The sequence below is a fragment of the Squalius cephalus genome, assembly GCF_949319135.1.
Source record: "Squalius cephalus genome assembly, chromosome: 25".
Taxonomy (NCBI): Eukaryota; Metazoa; Chordata; class Actinopteri; order Cypriniformes; family Leuciscidae; genus Squalius; species Squalius cephalus.
In genome coordinates, this window is record NC_137146.1 from 11642155 (window position 1) to 11659489 (window position 17335).

General features: G+C 37.3%; 1 protein-coding gene across 1 annotated transcript; it reads right to left on the reverse strand.

Annotated features, from left to right (window-relative positions):
* Nucleotides 1-1174: 1174 nt before the first annotated feature.
* Nucleotides 1175-14520, reverse strand: ankrd33ba (ankyrin repeat domain 33ba). The gene is made up of 4 exons (XM_079863293.1): nucleotides 13537-14520; nucleotides 5419-5548; nucleotides 5068-5208; nucleotides 1175-3801 (listed from the first exon to the last, which is right to left on the reverse strand). The coding sequence occupies exons 1-4, from the start codon at nucleotides 13957-13959 to the stop codon at nucleotides 2963-2965; spliced, it is 1533 nt and encodes a 510-aa protein (XP_079719419.1). The 5' UTR covers nucleotides 13960-14520; the 3' UTR covers nucleotides 1175-2962.
* Between the last annotated feature and the right edge of the window lie 2815 nt (nucleotides 14521-17335).

A 17335-nucleotide genomic window follows, 5' to 3' on the forward strand; every position in this document is an offset into this window, starting at 1 on the left:
AGAAAGAATTGACCAAACGATGTTAATAATGCCGTTTTAGCTATATAATGTTTATGACAGTGATTTGAGCTGAATTAATTGAATTTGTGGCGAGTAAAAAGTAGAGGGATTTCAATTCTTGCATTGCAAGCACTGTAATAAAAACTGAAAACAATTGCCGTGTCTGTTTTGTCCTACTGAATATTATTGAGGGCAGTATATCACTAAGTTCAGCAGGAGAAGTTTGTGTGTAATCCCATGGCCTAGTTTTCATGGTCTATAGAAAAAGCCGTCAGCTTCCTGTTCTCCACCCAATGCCACTCAGGATTTGCCTCCTCCTCTTCCTCACTTTCATTATCTCCTCTTCTCAAGCTCTCTTGCTATCCCTATCCGTTGACTTTGTGTTCCGCTCAGGTGTCGATAAGAGCCAGCAGCTGCCGCGGGCTACGGGTTGATCCCACGGTGTGTTCTGGGCCCGAAACAGCAAGACTTCTGCGGTACATGCCATTAGCACACCAGCTGGCCAAACCTCAAGGTGAAACTCGAAAGCTTGAGTGGCAGCTAAACCCTTACGAAATGTCACGTTTCAGGTCAAGGTTGTACTTTTCCATAGCGTGCTATCTGAAAATTGAGCTGTGGCTTTGAAGCCAGTTCAGAGTGACCCAAACCCTGGGGTCTATCTGACATTCAGGTCCTCTCAGGGTATTTGTCTTTGATAGGCTATCAGTCCCGCTGCAGATCGCACGTCAGTGCTTCGGTTCTCCAGCAGAGGGTGCTTCATTGTTCTTCATGTTGTCCTGGGCAAGTGCTGACCTTGCAGATAGATAAGTACCTCAGCATCTATCAGCTCATACCGGTGACCTCAATAGCTTAATAAGGTCTGTGCTTCACCTTTACACATGCTTAAAGTTCAACAAAATGATGGCACACTTTAGTATTACAAAGCAGTGTTTTATTCCAAAGTTACAGTGACACTCTTATTCCAAGTATTGCTGGTCATCACTTTTGGTTTATTTAGTAGAACCTAGAATAGTGTAAACGGCACCGTGACATAACGTCAGCTCTTCCATATAAAATGTGAGGAGCGCGTCTGTGTATTTTGTGTAGTCCGAGGCACAGTGGTGCTGTAGAGATGACGTGACGGTCAGTGAGAAGACATTTCAAACAGATATCACTCCATATACTTTCATTTAAAAAAAAAAAAAAGTTATTCTGCATACAGAACCTTTCATACCTGAGATTTGTTGTAATATGTTTGAATTTGGTTTTACTGTTCCTAGCTCTGAAGAAGAGCGGGGTAAGCTGTGCCACTTTTTACTTTCAGGATGGATCCTATAAACCGAAATTGTTTGAAAGGGCCTTTTTTTTTTAAATCCCCACCCAAAAACATTGCCCATGTTAGGGGTAAGGTGTGTCATGTCATGGTCAAATTGGGGAATAATTTGCATTTTTAATTAAATAACACAAATAAGGGAGAAATATCTGCCTTTGCATTTTGCTGCACATTATTTGCATTTTCATAATAGCTGGGATAATATGAAATATTCTGAATATTTAATAATTTTCAGATTTTTAAGTTATAGTAACGGTATTTTCTGCATTTAAGGGTATCACTATTAGTTGAACCTCTGGCACAACTTACCCCAAAGCTATCTTTTTAGGAAAAAAATCTTTCAATTTAATAATTCATGGCTAATCTTTAGCTAAATAATTTACTTGATTTTTTTAAACTACTAGTTTGCCAAGATACACTACTGTTAAAAAAGTTTAGGTAAGTTTAGTCAAATAAAAAAAAAAAAGTCTAATGCTCACCTATGCTGCATTTATTTGATCAAAGATACAGTAATATAGTGAAAATTAAAATAACTGTTTTCTAATATATTTTAAAATGTAATTTATTATTGTGATTAAAGCCATTATTCCATTCTTCACTGTCACATTTCCTATTATTATCAGTGTTTAAAAGGTTGTCCAACATTTTTGTGTAAACTGTTACATTTTTTTTCAGGATTCTATGATGAATAGAAGATTAAAAAAGAATATAAATACAAAACTTATAACATTATTAAACTTCTTTTACTATCACTTTTGATCAATTTAATATGTGAATAAAAATTTGTTTCTTTTAAAAAGAAAAATGTGGCGCCAAATTTTTTAACAGTAATTTATATGATGTATATTTTTAAACATTCATTTTACCTGCCATATAGATCTGTTTAGCCTTTTTTTAAGTGCATCTCTTCATCACAGGCCAGTTGTGTAAGCTAAATGCAAAGGTCAGTCATTTAGTGTGCGAATTTATGGGGCCGACACATCTTACCTTACTCTCCCCATTTAGTAGCAAATACCATTTTGTAAAAGATATTACATGCTTTTTGTTGAACAATTATAGTTTCAGAAAATAGTCATTGAAGTAATGAACTTAGAGTGCTTTAGTAGTATAAATAGTTAGTAGTAAAATACATGTATAGAAAATATCAAACAAGATGCTGATTGATGATACTACACTACTCCGTCTTTCATTACTTGCTGGCGATTGTCTGTAGAGCATTTGTCTCTGAAATGTGTGCAAATACAGGTGTGGCTACTGCCAAAATACCTATAATGTTTAGAAAAATACTTTCAAAAATGAGGTATTAAAAATGTATGTTTGTTAAATACATTCATGATGATTAAATGCTGTTAAATCTAAGCCAATGCTAGCATTTGCACAACTCTAAAAGTCAAACAGTCCTATTTTAAGGATGTAAACATACAGTAGCGTCTTGTTTTAGTAGTGTACCCATATTAGCTGATCTGGTTTGGCTAGCTTCCTGTTGCTCACAAACCTGCAAAAATATTAAAGGAGCTGAGCACTTTACCCCCATTTTGAAGAGGGTAAAAAATAGTTTAGAAGCATTTACCATAACAATAAATAGTCAAATAAATTTCCATCCAATATCAGGACTGAATTTCAAGTATCAAATGTTGAGTTTGCGCACACTTATTTCCTTTTGCCAGTAGAGAGCTGTCTTTTCGTTATGGCCTCCAGTCTTTTCCTTTCCGCCTCCTCTGCTTTCTTTCTCTCCTCTTTAAGTTCTTTATATCTCCACTTGGGGATCTGAAGGAACTGGTCGTCTATAAAGCTGCTTTTCCGCCTCACTTTCTCTGGCACGTAGGTTGGCGTAGGAGCCTTGCTAATCCTCAGCTTGGGCACCACCATACCTGGTCTGACGCTGCTCCTCCTCAGCATGTGTAAGGGGAGCAGACTGGTCCTGCGGATGACCAGAGAGGACGAAGAGATGTCCGATTGGGCCTGCAGACTCGCACGGCGATCTTTGGGTTTGGGCACCAGCAGGACGCGGGAGTTCTGGAAAAGACGTTTGTAGTTCTCGACGCGCTCGGGTCCCAGACCTTTCAGCTGTGCGATGCGTTGTTTCTTCAGGATCTCCTGAACGGAGTAACGTCGTTTTCCCACGCAGGGCGGGCTGTCTGGACACACCGTTCGACACGCCGTTGCGATGAACGGACTCCCCAGTGCTGTTGTCATGCGCACCATGTGATCCAGAACCCCGTCCTCTGAAGCCTCCGTGACGTTACTGATGTCAAAGAAGTCACGTATTGTGTCTGAAATTCTCCGAATGCATCCTTTGGATGTCTGTGCTTTGGCCACCAGTGCGGGCAGAAGGGGCCACTCTGGCCGATAGGCGTCACAGAACTGGTCCGCACACGGCTGACGCATCAGCCGCATCATGGCAAAGAGAGTCTCGTAGCGGCTTGTGAAGATGGCCCACTCTCGCGCTGTGAACTTCCTCCCGTTGTCCCTGGCATTCAGATCAGCCCCTGATGAAAAAAGTAAATGTGCTAATGTTATATGAGTAAAGGCACATTTACAATATTCTACAAAATAACATTTCGTTTTCAGCCATGTTGCTCTAAACTTATGTGGTTATTATTTACCATGAATAAAAGTATACATTTTTGAAGAAAGAATTGCCATGTAACGAGAGTTTATAAAAAATAAAATCCACCAAAAAAGTGGTGCATATGGCTTGTGCACTACATTACTGCACACTGTAAAAAAGTTGCTGCCTTAAATAAGTACCTTAAACTTGGATGTTTAAGTCATTTCAACTTAAAAAATGAGCTGAATCTTGTATAACTTATGTAAAAAAAAAATGTAAATTGCTTAACTTATTTTGATGAGTTAAAGCAATGTAAAAACATATGTATATCAATATATATTATTGATCATATATATATACATATTTATATATATATATATAAAATATTACAGTGTTTTTAAGCCATTTGTCATTATTGATGATCTTCAGAAAGGGCACACTTTTCAGGGAATAAAAAATAATAATGCTAATAATAATAATTTTTTGTAATAAATATTATTTATAGATGGCTAATTTTATACATAAAATGTAGCTTCACAGGTAAAAAAATCAAGGTAACACTATAATAAGGTTTCATTAGTTAACATGAACTTAGAATGAACTGCACTTCATAGTGCATAAAATCAAATGTTGTATCTGTTAACATTTGTTAATGCACTGTGAACAAATGAACATCTGGATTTTTTTAACCAATATTAACAAAGATGAATAAATACTGTAACAAATGTATTGCTAATTGTTAGTTCATGTTAGCAAATGCATTAACTAATGTTAACAAATGAGACCTTATTGTAAAGTGTTACCAAATTCATTTTTCTTTAAAAAAGAAAGCATAGCAAGAAAGAAAAAATGCAGTATATAAAATCATTTTAGAAAAAGGAAAGTATAGCAATAGTAAGAAAGCGTAACAAGCAACAATAGCCTAAATTAAAGCATATATGTATACACAGTATAAAGTCATATTGTGATTTTAGTTTGCGTGGTGCAAGAGCTGCATAACAATTTGGGGGGGTTTTTTCACACACAAAAAATAGCAGTATATTGATTCAGAATGGCAAAAGATAGAGTAAATGACAAAATATTAAATCTGTGGTATGATTATGGCTGTATTGTATCCTTGTCTTGTAGCTAATCATGTAACAGCTGCTTTATATTGCAGTGTTTCCTGGCAGTTCTTTTGCACAGTGATCTGAGGCTCGAGTACCTGCCAGCATCAGGGCTTTGACACATTCCACTCGACCCTGGATCGCAGCTTTCATCAGAGCCGTGAAACCGTGGCAGTTCCTCTTCTCGATGTCAAGCCCGGGAAAGTAGTTGAGAAGGTAGTTCGAGATTGTGATGTGACCTGCAATTGTTCAGGTGAATTATGGAAATGCAGTCAACTGTTGAATAGATAATCTTCCTAGGGCACTCGACAGTTCAGTTATAGTAGTGTTTTAAAGTTTTCACACTCCATTTACTTTGAATGTTGAGAAACTAGTTGCTTAAACTTTATGAAGGCAATATAAATGTAAATATGTCAGGATTGGATTGAAGGCTGTCAGATGGTTCTTACCTGCCTGGGCAGCTGTGATGAGGGCTGTATTTCCCTCATTGTCCTGCCAGTTCACATCCAGGTGAGGACACTGGGCAAGAGCAATCACAACATCCACGTACCCTTGGTAGCACGCCACTATTAGTCCAGTCTGTAGATTCAACACACACATGAGACAGTACTGTGAAGAAGTTTCTTCCCTGGCCGGGAAACTTTTACTAGTAGTTGATACATTTGAGGAAAACAGTCTCAATAAAAGGGCTGGGTATTGACACAGATTTCACGATTCAATTAGAATCCAATTCTGAAGCTTTTAATTCGATTCGATTCCGATTTGGATTTGGATATATATCAGGCACAGTGACAGTTCGTAAATTTTTCTTAAAGGGTCATATTATGCTTTTTTTTACTTTTTCACCTTTAATTAGTGCGTAATGTTGCTGATTGAGTATAAAAAAGATCTGAAAGGTTACAAAGCTCAAAGTCCACTCCAAACGGAGATATTTTATTTTGTGTTTATGTGAGGATTGTTTTAATTCATTTGAAAGCTATCAATTTTTTTACATTTCAAAAAAATATAACAACTTTTAATTTAGTTGTTATATTTTTGGAAATGTTAAAAAATGGATAGCTTTCAATTACACTGTAATGTTGATTGACTATAAATTAATGTTTAAAATGGGGGGGGGGGGGGGGGGTCATTTTCATCGAGACATCAGCAGCTGTATTAGTATCAGTGATACTGGCCTTCATTCATAAATAGATGCCATTAAACAAGTATTTAAAATGTACTGTCTTCATGTTGTCTCTACATTAATTTGGAGATTAACTGTGAAATGATTACATTATAAAATATATTTGAAAAAAAAAGTGATTAATCTAGATACATTTTTAATCGATTGACAGCACTAGTTTTTACATTGCAAGAAATTTTCAACTTTTTTTAAGTTATACTAGATTCAACTAATTTTTTTTTAAGTTTTAAGTTGAAATGACTTAAACATCCAAGTTGATGAACTAAAATATAGATATTGAGATTTAAGGATTGATGTTGGTTGAAGATTGACTAAAATCGATTAATTGATATTGTCGACCCAGCCTTATCAGTTATAACTGAAAATAATAATAATAATAATAATCCAGGATAACAACTGTTAACCAAGATTTTGGTTTGCACATCAATGAAAAAAGCTAATGGTAGTCACGGCTCTATTGCAGAGTTGGCCGTGTGAATTTTGAATTCTAATCTGGCCTAAAGTAGCAGCTTCAAACCTGAAAATGTGCAGAATTGCATTGTGATTTCACAGTGTAAAGCAGATGTTTGGGGTTTTTACTGAAGACCTTTAGCATGCCTGTTTCACTCTTCACAGTCAGTCTGTCCTATTTAAGTGTAAACAGTAGCAGTGTGGAGGGAAGTGTCAGCAGCCTCTCATCACACTGAAACACAGCTGGAGGCTGCTGACTAAAAATAAACCCTGGACAAGCTCATTTTACAAGGCTATGACAATAAGGCCGAAATGCTTCCAGTTACTGCACGTCAGATGCTGATGAAAGTGTGTTTATGTGTTTACAGTGATTTATCTTGATGTTTCCAGTTTAATATACAAAGACAACTGTGAGTGAGCCATCAGTGGGTTAATTCCCTTGAAAAGTGCAAATGCTGTGGCTCTGTGCCACTTATCAAAACATTGCTCTGTTTGAGAATCCCAAGCTACATTGACACAACCAATGATGTGAATTTGGGGCAGGACCGTTCAGGAAAAAACCTGTTTAGAAATAGTCATTGGGTCTCATTTACTAATAATTGTATGGATTGTTTATATTGATATGCACATGAAAACTTCTCACTAAATATTTCCACCTAATTCACAACACAGTTTGTTCTTAACCTCGTTCTAATGTTAATGAATTTGGAGTATTCTACAGGCAACCTGCATGCCCACAATCTTTCCTTTATGGCCTTTTGCCACTCTCGACAAACATACTGTATTGTGCTCTCTAAAAGAACCTTAAAAATAGTTCAAACAATAAACACCTTTGATATCAACAGGACACCCAGAATAAGTTTTTTTTGCATGTTGTTGCAGTTGATCATAAATTTAGAATAAATTTTAGTGTGAAAGTTACAAATTTGTGCGTATGCAGAGTTAGTGAATGAGACCCAAGCTGCATCCGAAATCGCATACTTTCATACTATATAGTATAGGCGGAAAACAGTATGTGATGAAAGAAGTATGTCCGAATTCACAGTACTCATAAAATAGTCGGATGACCTTTTTCAGTTCCATTTGGTGCCACTAGAGCCATGGAAACAACACGCTTCTCCTTTAAAGCAGAGAGCAGAACTTCTTTTGGGTCCACAGACTTTTTTTGTAATAATAATATAAATCTTGCTAATGTTTGAATAACTGTGCCTATCATGTAAAAATAGTACGACGATAGCTCATTTCAACTATGTCTGAGAAATACTTGTTAATTTGTGAACAAATCTTTCTTTTGAGATTCTTGAGTTCAACTCACTGTCTCCATGATCCAGTCACAACATAACATGACTTACTTTCTTCTGTGGAACTCAAAAGAAGATATTTTGAAGAATGTTGACTTCCATTGTATGGACAAAAAAAAAAAAAAAAAAAACATGGGCGTTTCTCAAAATATCTTCTTTTGTGTTACACAGAAGAAAGAAAGTCATACAGATTTGGATTGACATGAGGGTCACAAAGGGTGAGTAAATGATACATAATTTTCATGTCTGGGTGAACTTTCCCTTTAACAGCTCACTGAAATGAATGACTTTCAGAGAATAACGACTTAAATTTCAGTCCAATCATTAAACAAAAGCAACCGTGGCTCGTCTGTAAGTGAATCACCACCAAAATATTAATCCAAAACAGACCTTTATATAAACTAAATCAATAATAAATTGTTAAAGTGTTTCGAATTCTGCAACAAATATTTTTCAGATTTTGTTAGAAATTTTTCAGAAACTGATTTCATCAAAAATATCTTCATTTGTGTTCCGAAGATGAACGAAGGTCTTACGGGTTTGGAACGACATGAGGGTGAGTGATTAATGACAGAATTGTCATTTTTGGGTGAACTATCCCTTTAAAGCCTGGCAATCAACATTAGATCGCCTCTCTCAGGCTGAATAATGCAAGGAAGTTACACCTCTGGCAAAAGTGTGTCAGCGATTAGACAAATGTTCATCAAACCAGAGCTAAGACCCAAAATCTGCCCTACCGTAGCCTAATTTACAGTCAGAAGCTGCTACTGCACAAAATGATTATATGGGAAGTCTTGTAATTAGCACATTAATTGTATGGACTATATTTATTGTGCTTTTTTATGCTTTTTGGAGCTTGACAGACTTGATAAAATGCTGTTGTATGGTAAAAGAGAAGTGTAAAATGTCTCCTTTAGTGTTTCATGTAAAAAAAATAAAATAAAAAAAACAGCGTTCAAGTGTGGAATGACATGAGGGTGAGTAAATATTTTCAATTTTCAATGTTCCTGTAAGGTAATAAGTGCATTTTCACTTTTTTATATGTTTTGTATCACTGTCACCAAGCAATACAGTTGCACTCTCAACAAAATTCATAGGCGGATTTATTAAAACGTTAAAATTTAATTCAGGACACAACCCATTTCTCTTAGTCTGCAACTTCATATCAAATACTCAGCTTGGTATTAATACAAATGTAGACATGTGCTGGGGGTAATCTGTGGCCTGGTTGATTCTTAAAATAGAAAGGATTAGCCTTGTGAGCCTTTGAATGAAAGAGGAGTTACAGGATTTGTCCTCCAGTTCAGCTTTGACAAAGAAGTCAAAATACGGCGTCTATGATACTTCTAATAAAATAATTGTGTATGTATTTGTGGGTATCATAATTGTTTGTGTGAAATGCTGTATAATCTCAATACTTTATTGTACTATGCACTATATTAAGTATTAAAGTGTTTTGTTATGAACATTAGATTACTTATTCATTTGAAGTTTCATTAAAAGTGACAATGTTTTTAGGATGAACAGTAGTATATAACAGGACAAACCACATTGAAACAGAAGCTGTCCTAAAAAAGTGTGAGCATGCTGGCCTGGATTTGATAATATCATGTCAGTCTGGCTGTGAATCATTGCAGTCCCAGAAAACAGGTCAGTGGGTAACATCTATCCACAGATGTTCCATCAATGACTTGATATTACATCAGTGCTGAGCTCAAAGTGATTCTGATGTATTCCTCTCCTCAACTGGAAAGCACTACCTGCACAGCAGTGTGTGAATGAAATGCCTTGAATCTGCTAGAGAGTTGTCAGTTAAACTGACTAAATTTACTTCACCGCTAGGCCTGTTATATTTGGTGGTGTAGTTTAAGAGTGTTATACTATTTTTCTTCCAACAAATGCAATCCAGCCCAGCCACAGATTTGCAAGAACAAGTTCACTGAACTCCTAGCAATATTAATTGTATGGTAAACAGGATGTTAAGGGTCATGTGTATATAATGGAAAATACAGATGTTATGCATCCTGTAATGATATTAAGTTCACTCAAAAGGGGCCTTTAAATCAGCAGCACTGCTTAGATATTTTTCAGATGCTTCGTAATGTAAGCTTAGCGATATAATGACATTAAAAGACATAGCATGTTATACTGTGGTACCTCTGGTCTGCAAATAATGTCCGTTGTAGGAAAATTGACATCTTGACCCTTTATTAAGATATTATAAAAAAATATATATATATATTTTGTAAGCATATTGCATAGTTGTGCTTGGAGTCAATTGTTTTATTTGTGATAACGCAATGAATCATGCCAAATTGTGCAGACTTAAGTTTTGGCCAGGCTGTCATACAAAGAAATTATCAACACATGCAATAACAAAATATTAATAACTGATTAAGTTGTAGTCACTGTATGATTTTTCCTGTGAGATTTTGTGTGTGCTTTTCTTTTTTTCATAGAAATAAAACCTGTAGCAATTTGCCATTTTTGCCAAGTTTATATATACAGTATCTCACGAAAGTGAGTACACCCCTCACATTTCAGCAAATATTTTAGTATATCTTCTCAAGGGACAATACTATAGAAATGAAACTTGGATATATTTTAGAGTAGTCAATGTTAGCAGTATATATTTACTGTCCTCTGAAAATAATTCAACATACAGCCATTATTGTCAAAATAGCTGGCAACAAAAGTGAGTGTACTCATTTTTGTGAGATACTGTCTATATATACACTCACCAAAAGGATTATTAGGAACACCATACTAATACTGTGTTTGACCCCCTTTCACCTTCAGAACTGCCTTAATTCTACATGACATTGATTCAACAAGGTGCTGAAAGCATTCTTTAGAAATGTTGGCCCATATTGATAGGATAGCATCTTGCAGTTGATGGAGATTTGTGGGATGCACATCCAGGGCACGAAGCTCCCGTTCCACCACATCCCAAAGATGCTCTATTGGGTTGAGATCTGGTGACTGTGGGGGGCATTTTAGTACAGTGAACTCATTGTCATGTTCAAGAAACCAATTTGAAATGATTCGAGCTTTGTGACATGGTGCATTATCCTGCTGGAAGTAGCCATCAGAGGATGGGTACATGGTGGTCATAAAGGGATGGACATGGTCAGAAACAATGCTCAGGTAGGCCGTGGCATTTAAACGATGCCCAATTGGCACTAAGGGGCCTAAAGTGTGCCAAGAAAACATCCCCCACACCATTACACCACCACCACCAGCCTGCACAGTAGTAACAAGGCATGATGGATCCATGTTCTCATTCTGTTTACGCCAAATTCTGACTCTACCATCTGAATGTCTCAACAGAAATCGAGACTCATCAGACAAGGCAACATTTTTCCAGACTTCAACTGTCCAATTTTGGTGAGCTCGTGCAAATTGTAGCCTCTTTTTCCTATTTGTAGTGGAGATGAGTGGTACCCGGTGGGGTCTTCTGCTGTTGTAGCCCATCCGCCTCAAGGTTGTGCGTGTTGTGGCTTCACAAATGCTGCATACCTTGGTTGTAACGAGTGGTTATTTCAGTCAAAGTTGCTCTTCTATCAGCTTGAATCAGTCGGCCCATTCTCCTCTGACCTCTAGCATCAACAAGGCATTTTCGCCCACAGGACTGCCACATACTGGATGTTTTTCCCTTTTCACACCATTCTTTGTAAACCCTAGAAATGATTGTGCGTGAAAATCCCAGTAACTGAGCAGATTGTGAAATACTCAGACCGGCCCGTCTGGCACCAACAACCATGCCACGCTCAAAATTGCTTAAACCACCTTTCTTTCTCATTCTGACATTCAGTTTGGAGTTCAGGAGATTGTCTTGACCAGGACCACACCCCTAAATGCATTGAAGCAACTGCCATGTGATTGGTTGATTAGATAATTGCATTAATGAGAAATTGAACAGGTGTTCCTAATAATCTTTTAGGTGAGTGTATTTTTTTTGTTTTATGGTTTAATGGAACTTGTGGGGTCATTAAAAAGAAATGTTCCCCCTCCAAACATCGCTTTTGGCCACTACTGTGTCAACATGTTTTGTGTGTTGTTGTTTTTTTGCCATGTCATTCGGCCTATGAAGGGACACTGACTAATAACCTCATTTACAGCATTGCACCATGCAGAGATGTCTCAGACGAACAGAGCACATGCTGGAACTATTAGTGGGGAAATCCTGTGCCTGTTTCTCTGAACTGTCCTGTATGAGTGATGAGAGACGAGATAAGAGAAGCGCCTGTGTGAAGTGGAGCTCTTGAGGTTCCTCAAAAGCATTCTACAGTCATTCTCCTATAGAGCTCTGTGTGTTAGGCTATCAGGACTGCATTAGCCATGACATCATATCAGCTTCTCTTTATGGAGTGTATTGATTTCACGTTTTTTAGACACATTCCCTAAAATCCAAGCTTTTAAGTTGTAACGTGATACATTCTGAACTGTCGAGGCCTCAAGCTCTGGGAGGTTGATGTCACTCAGGGACTAATTTTTGCGAGGAATGACCAAGGATTGTGCTAGAAAGAGAAAATGCAAGAGGCTTGTTCTTGGGACAGTGCAACTCCATTATTAAACCCTCAAGGCCTGCAAATTATTTGTGCATTACTCTTAAAACACTTTGCACTCATACAACTGTTTCGCATTTGGCTTTTATACAATGTAACTATCCCAAAACACATGCCTCAGAGGGCCCAGCAGTCTGCCAGAATCAAACCTTAAACTTTGTGTTTGATGTTCTTGTAGAATTGATTGTCTAACTGACTTTCTGACATTTGAAGACATATTTTTAGAGAAACGTTATAAAAAGTGTTGGGTTTTGTTGGATCAGTGTGTCAGGCAGTTGTTAGGGCAGTGCGAATTAGCCTTAATATAAGTTATTGTGACAATCACAATTAAACAGGTAAGAATTAAGTAGGCTACTTTAAATGCGTATCTTGAATGTTATAAAAATGCTAATTCGAGTTTTGGGAGAAGGTAGAGCCCCGAGACAGCAAATAAACAATGTGCTCTGCCTTTGCTAAATTTGCTAATTTTTTTACCACAAACTTATACATAATTAAGCTCCCATTTCAACTATGAAACAACATCTTGTTTTTTTTTAATGGTCTACTTAAAAAGGTATTTAAACATTCGTAAAAAAAGATCTGTAGCATTTCTGACTAAAGTAATTTACCTTTCGTCATATCAGTCAAATGCTCGTTTGACTCCATACGAGTCTCGCTCATTAGGAATCGATTCGAACCCTATGGTTCGAACGAGACAGCAGCAACCCGGTGACCAGTGAGTTGTTAAAGGGATAGTTCACCCATAAAATGAAAGTTATGTCATCATCATTCACTCTTTTACTTTTATTTTGGGTTGAATTATCCATTTAACCCAAAATAGACCTAGAAGGACCTATTCGAAAAGATCTAAAGTTACTTTCTCTGACTGATTCTCACACCCCCTGATTCTCAAACGAATCGTTCATACCAACTTTATGAACGGTTCAGTTCATTGAAAACACCGACTCAATATAACGATTTGTTCACGACTCTTATCGATGTTAAACACTTCACATTTAACTGTAGCATGTGATATGTAGCTTATAATAAGTGTACTGTAAAGTGTGATGTTCATAAATTACTTACTCTTTTGTTTTGGTCCGTCTCCCTAACGTCCTCCTCCGTAACACCTTGTCTAATCATGAGTTTCACTATGAGCGCGTTGTTTTTGCAACACGCTTGAAAAAAGGACAGCGGTGCTGGGCTCTCCGGGGAAGGGGTTCTCTCGGAGTCCGCAAAGTCATCGTCTGGTGGATAAAAGGAGTCATCTGAGACGATACTCCTGTCATCCGGCAGTTGTGAGAAATCCCCCAATTCCTCGAAGTCCTCATCGGTCCCATCCAACTCGCACGAGCCGAGATATTCATCATCATAATCCTCATCACCCGCGCGATCAGGTGATTCCTCCACTATAGTGGGACAGTTCTGGGCGCTTTTAGCATGTTTAAGTGGTTTAACTTTTCTGGGAGATGATCCTCCGCCATCCCTGTTGTCCGTTATCAGAACCATTTAACCCCTAAATGATAAAATCCTCAAGTCATGCGGATCAAACTCCTGGTCTCCTTCGTCTGCATTTAGGTACGTTAAAGTCATAGATACCAAATGAGCAAAAATGCTATTAAAAAAAAACCCGTTTAATCTCCAAACTGAGGTTCGAATCTTCTTTTAAGTATCTGCGACGTCATTTTGCCCCACTCATATAGATTATAAATGCAATTAGTGTCCATATAAAAATAACTTAACGTAGTTTTATCAGCTCATTTTAATAACTTGATGTCTCTATAACGCGAAATGTCAATGTAGTGTTCCTCATTAACACCCGGAGACGAGCAGAAGCTCGTGTGGAAACCGAAAAGTCCCAATCATAAATATTTGCAGTTCCATGTAAAGTGAAACAATCTTCAGAATGTCGCAATTTCTTCCCAGGAGAAACTTTTCAGGTAGTGTGATGTTCCCAAAAAACAGCATTGAGAGTGGAAACGCCGGACATTCCCGCCGAAGATAAGAGGAGAAATAGACGCGTGCGCTACAAAACTCTGCCTCCATAATCCGATTAGATGCCCTCCTCTCTCTCTCTCTCTCCCTCCCTCTCTAGTTTTGCATATGGGTCAATGACAATTCCCCCCACCCAGATTAAATTCAGTTAATACTAACATTCAAAACATATTCATGAAAGAAAATATGTTTGAATTAAAATAAGTTTTGTTTGAATTAAAATAAATTCTATATAAAATGTAAAATAAATATAAGTTAACCGTGTTCACTAAACACAAAGCTGCTGAAACTTGTCATTTCAGGAAAGTACAAAGTTTTGTTTACCATCATCGTGGGTTTTCCGTTTCTTCTCAGTGACTGTGGCTGTGTCGGGGATGTCCCTGACAAAAGCAGAGTAATTAATCAACTTTCCCAACACTTGTTTTTTCTCTCACTTTTGTTAGACTTCACATCTTCAGAAACTGTGGACCTTGGATGGCCTCTATCTCAGCTTTCTTCACTCCAGTCCCATTCAAATGATGTCGTTCAAGTTTCACTTTCGAAAACATGCACTTTCAAATAATAAAAAAATCAGCTCTTTTTAAGGAAATACACCATACACACTCAAACTTATCACAAACGCCACTATGTCACACATTATATCTAATATGTGTGCTCTATTACAAGCTCAAGCTTTTTCCACAATCTTATTCCCCGTTTCCTCTTAGTTCTTAGATAAGTGCCATGATTGCTGTGTCTAATTAGTGAGTCGTTTAGCCCTGAACAGCTGGGCGCTCCATCCCCTTCACTAGCAGCTGTGATCTTATCAGTCAAATATACGTAGCACAGCTGTCCACACCGCTTTGTATGCTTGTGTTTGACCGTTAAACTTCTGTGACAGAGGGGAAGTACTGTGGTTTTAAAAGCAAGTAAACTGTGCTGCCAAAAAGGAGTTGTCTAACTGCCAAGGCATGACTATCAGTTTACGGCCAGTGACGCAATTGTATTCACACAGAATTTCACCCTTCATACTATGATAAATATCCCACTTTATTTGCACAACTATACTACACCATAGTAAATAAAATAATTATACATTTTACAATTGACAGCATTTGTGGCATAATGCTGATTACCACAAAAAAGTTATTCCCACTTGTCCACCCTTTAAAAAAAAAGAAGCAAAAATCTGGGTTACGGTCTGGCACTGTGAATGGAGCCAATCCATAAACATTAAAATACTGTTTCAGTAGTATAGCCACAAGATATGAACAATATGAGAGTTAACATGATTTTAGTGGGAAAAAATGACTTCTTTAACCTTTCTGTTATATATCTAATTTTACAACTTATTTTACAACTCCAAATGCCACAGAGCCTAAACCTCCCAAAAAGGTTGTAAAAAGTACGATTTAAACAGCTCTACAGCTCAAATAATACAAACGTTTTAACGGAAGAATGATTGTAAGTGCTTTTTAAAATGATGAATTATTAGGGCTGTTGAATGCTTGAATTTGATTGGTTGTCGAACGTTCTCTGGTCTTGACCGCATTACAGTTCCATATCACTTCGCCATATCACACTTTATTTCAAAGGTCTTTACAACCTACAGAACCAAAACCCACATCGACACTGTCCGAGCAAATAAATATAGTAAACAATAGGATAAAAACGACAAATTACTTCCATGTTTTTTTTTGCCACTAAATTACGTTTTAAAATGTATTATGTATGTATTATTTATTATGGATTGGTTGTCCCACATACAGTATTCTCTTTCTCCCGCTGTCTCTCCCATTCCAACGCACACACAGTACGGACACACACCCGCCCGCACAGAAACGTGTTGTCAGCGCTGCTCTCGCGATTTTATAAATAAAATAGTTTCGCAACTTAAAAGCTACATGACATTTCTCACTAGCGAGGTAATAACGTCACTGTCCTTGGAGCAAATTAACTTACAGTAGAGACGCGGAACACTGTTGAGAGATGCACAGACTCAGGTAATTTACACATGCTTAATCTCTCTCTCTCTTTCTCTCTAATAACTGCATTAGTCTGCTATCAATGGCTCTGTTACTAGCTCTAAATTGACTTTTTGGAATTAGCACTGGAAGCTTGGGATTAGATACATGAGAAATTAGTCCTACACACAAGAGCGTTTTAAGGACAAAAGGTGTGTTAACCGTAGTTTAAGCGGAATAAATGACTACGGTCTGTGAATTATTAAAAAATAATGTGTGACCTCGGGTGTGCATTGTTTTTCTAACAATTAAACGACCTGTCATCAATTATTCCTTACTTAAATTATTTCAGCTTTTAAATCCTCCAAAATTGAGCCCCATTCACTGTAATTTGAAATGCATACTCTTTCTGCTGCTTCTTTAGAGTTGGAGTGAGTTGTTAGTGAGGGATCAGAAAGGGAACTGACTGCCACCTCTCTTAGAAATAAAAGAAGCCATGCTGCTCCTTGGCTATTTCGGCTTAGACAATTACATTAGCTCAGCACTCTGGCCTGCTTAGGTTAATAAATCCCCAGGAGCTGATCGAGAGGGGACAACTTCATGCTGGGAAAAGGTTGATGTGGGATTCTCTGTCGAGCATCCAAAAGCACCTGGATAAATCCTTGTCCAAGAGTGATGTGTCCGTATCAAACTAATTATTTCTAATTTAAAACCTATCATTTTAAATTGTTATCCTTGTTGCAAATATTTTTGGGAACAATATCTCACTGATGGGACTTTATCATCATTCAGAAAGGACTGTCAATCTAAAATTAGCTTGATTACTTAGGGGTCAATCAGTTAATTTTGTAGAAAATGTAGAGAATGGCTTTCGTTTACAGGTCTGTGAAGGTTGAGTACCTCCTTTTGGTTCCAAATTAGGACACAGCCTCTTTCCATCCTCAAAA

Coding starts and splice junctions, on each gene's coding strand:
- ankrd33ba (XM_079863293.1), bottom strand. CDS start 13,959: ATGGTTCTGATAACGGACAACAGGGATGGCGGAGGATCATCTCCCAGA. Junction 5,549..13,536: donor AGACGGACCAAAACAAAAGA/GTAAGTAATTTA, acceptor TTGAATCTACAG/ACTGGACTAATAGTGGCGTG. Junction 3,802..5,067: donor CAAAGCCCTGATGCTGGCAG/GTACTCGAGCCT, acceptor TTTTTTCATCAG/GGGCTGATCTGAATGCCAGG.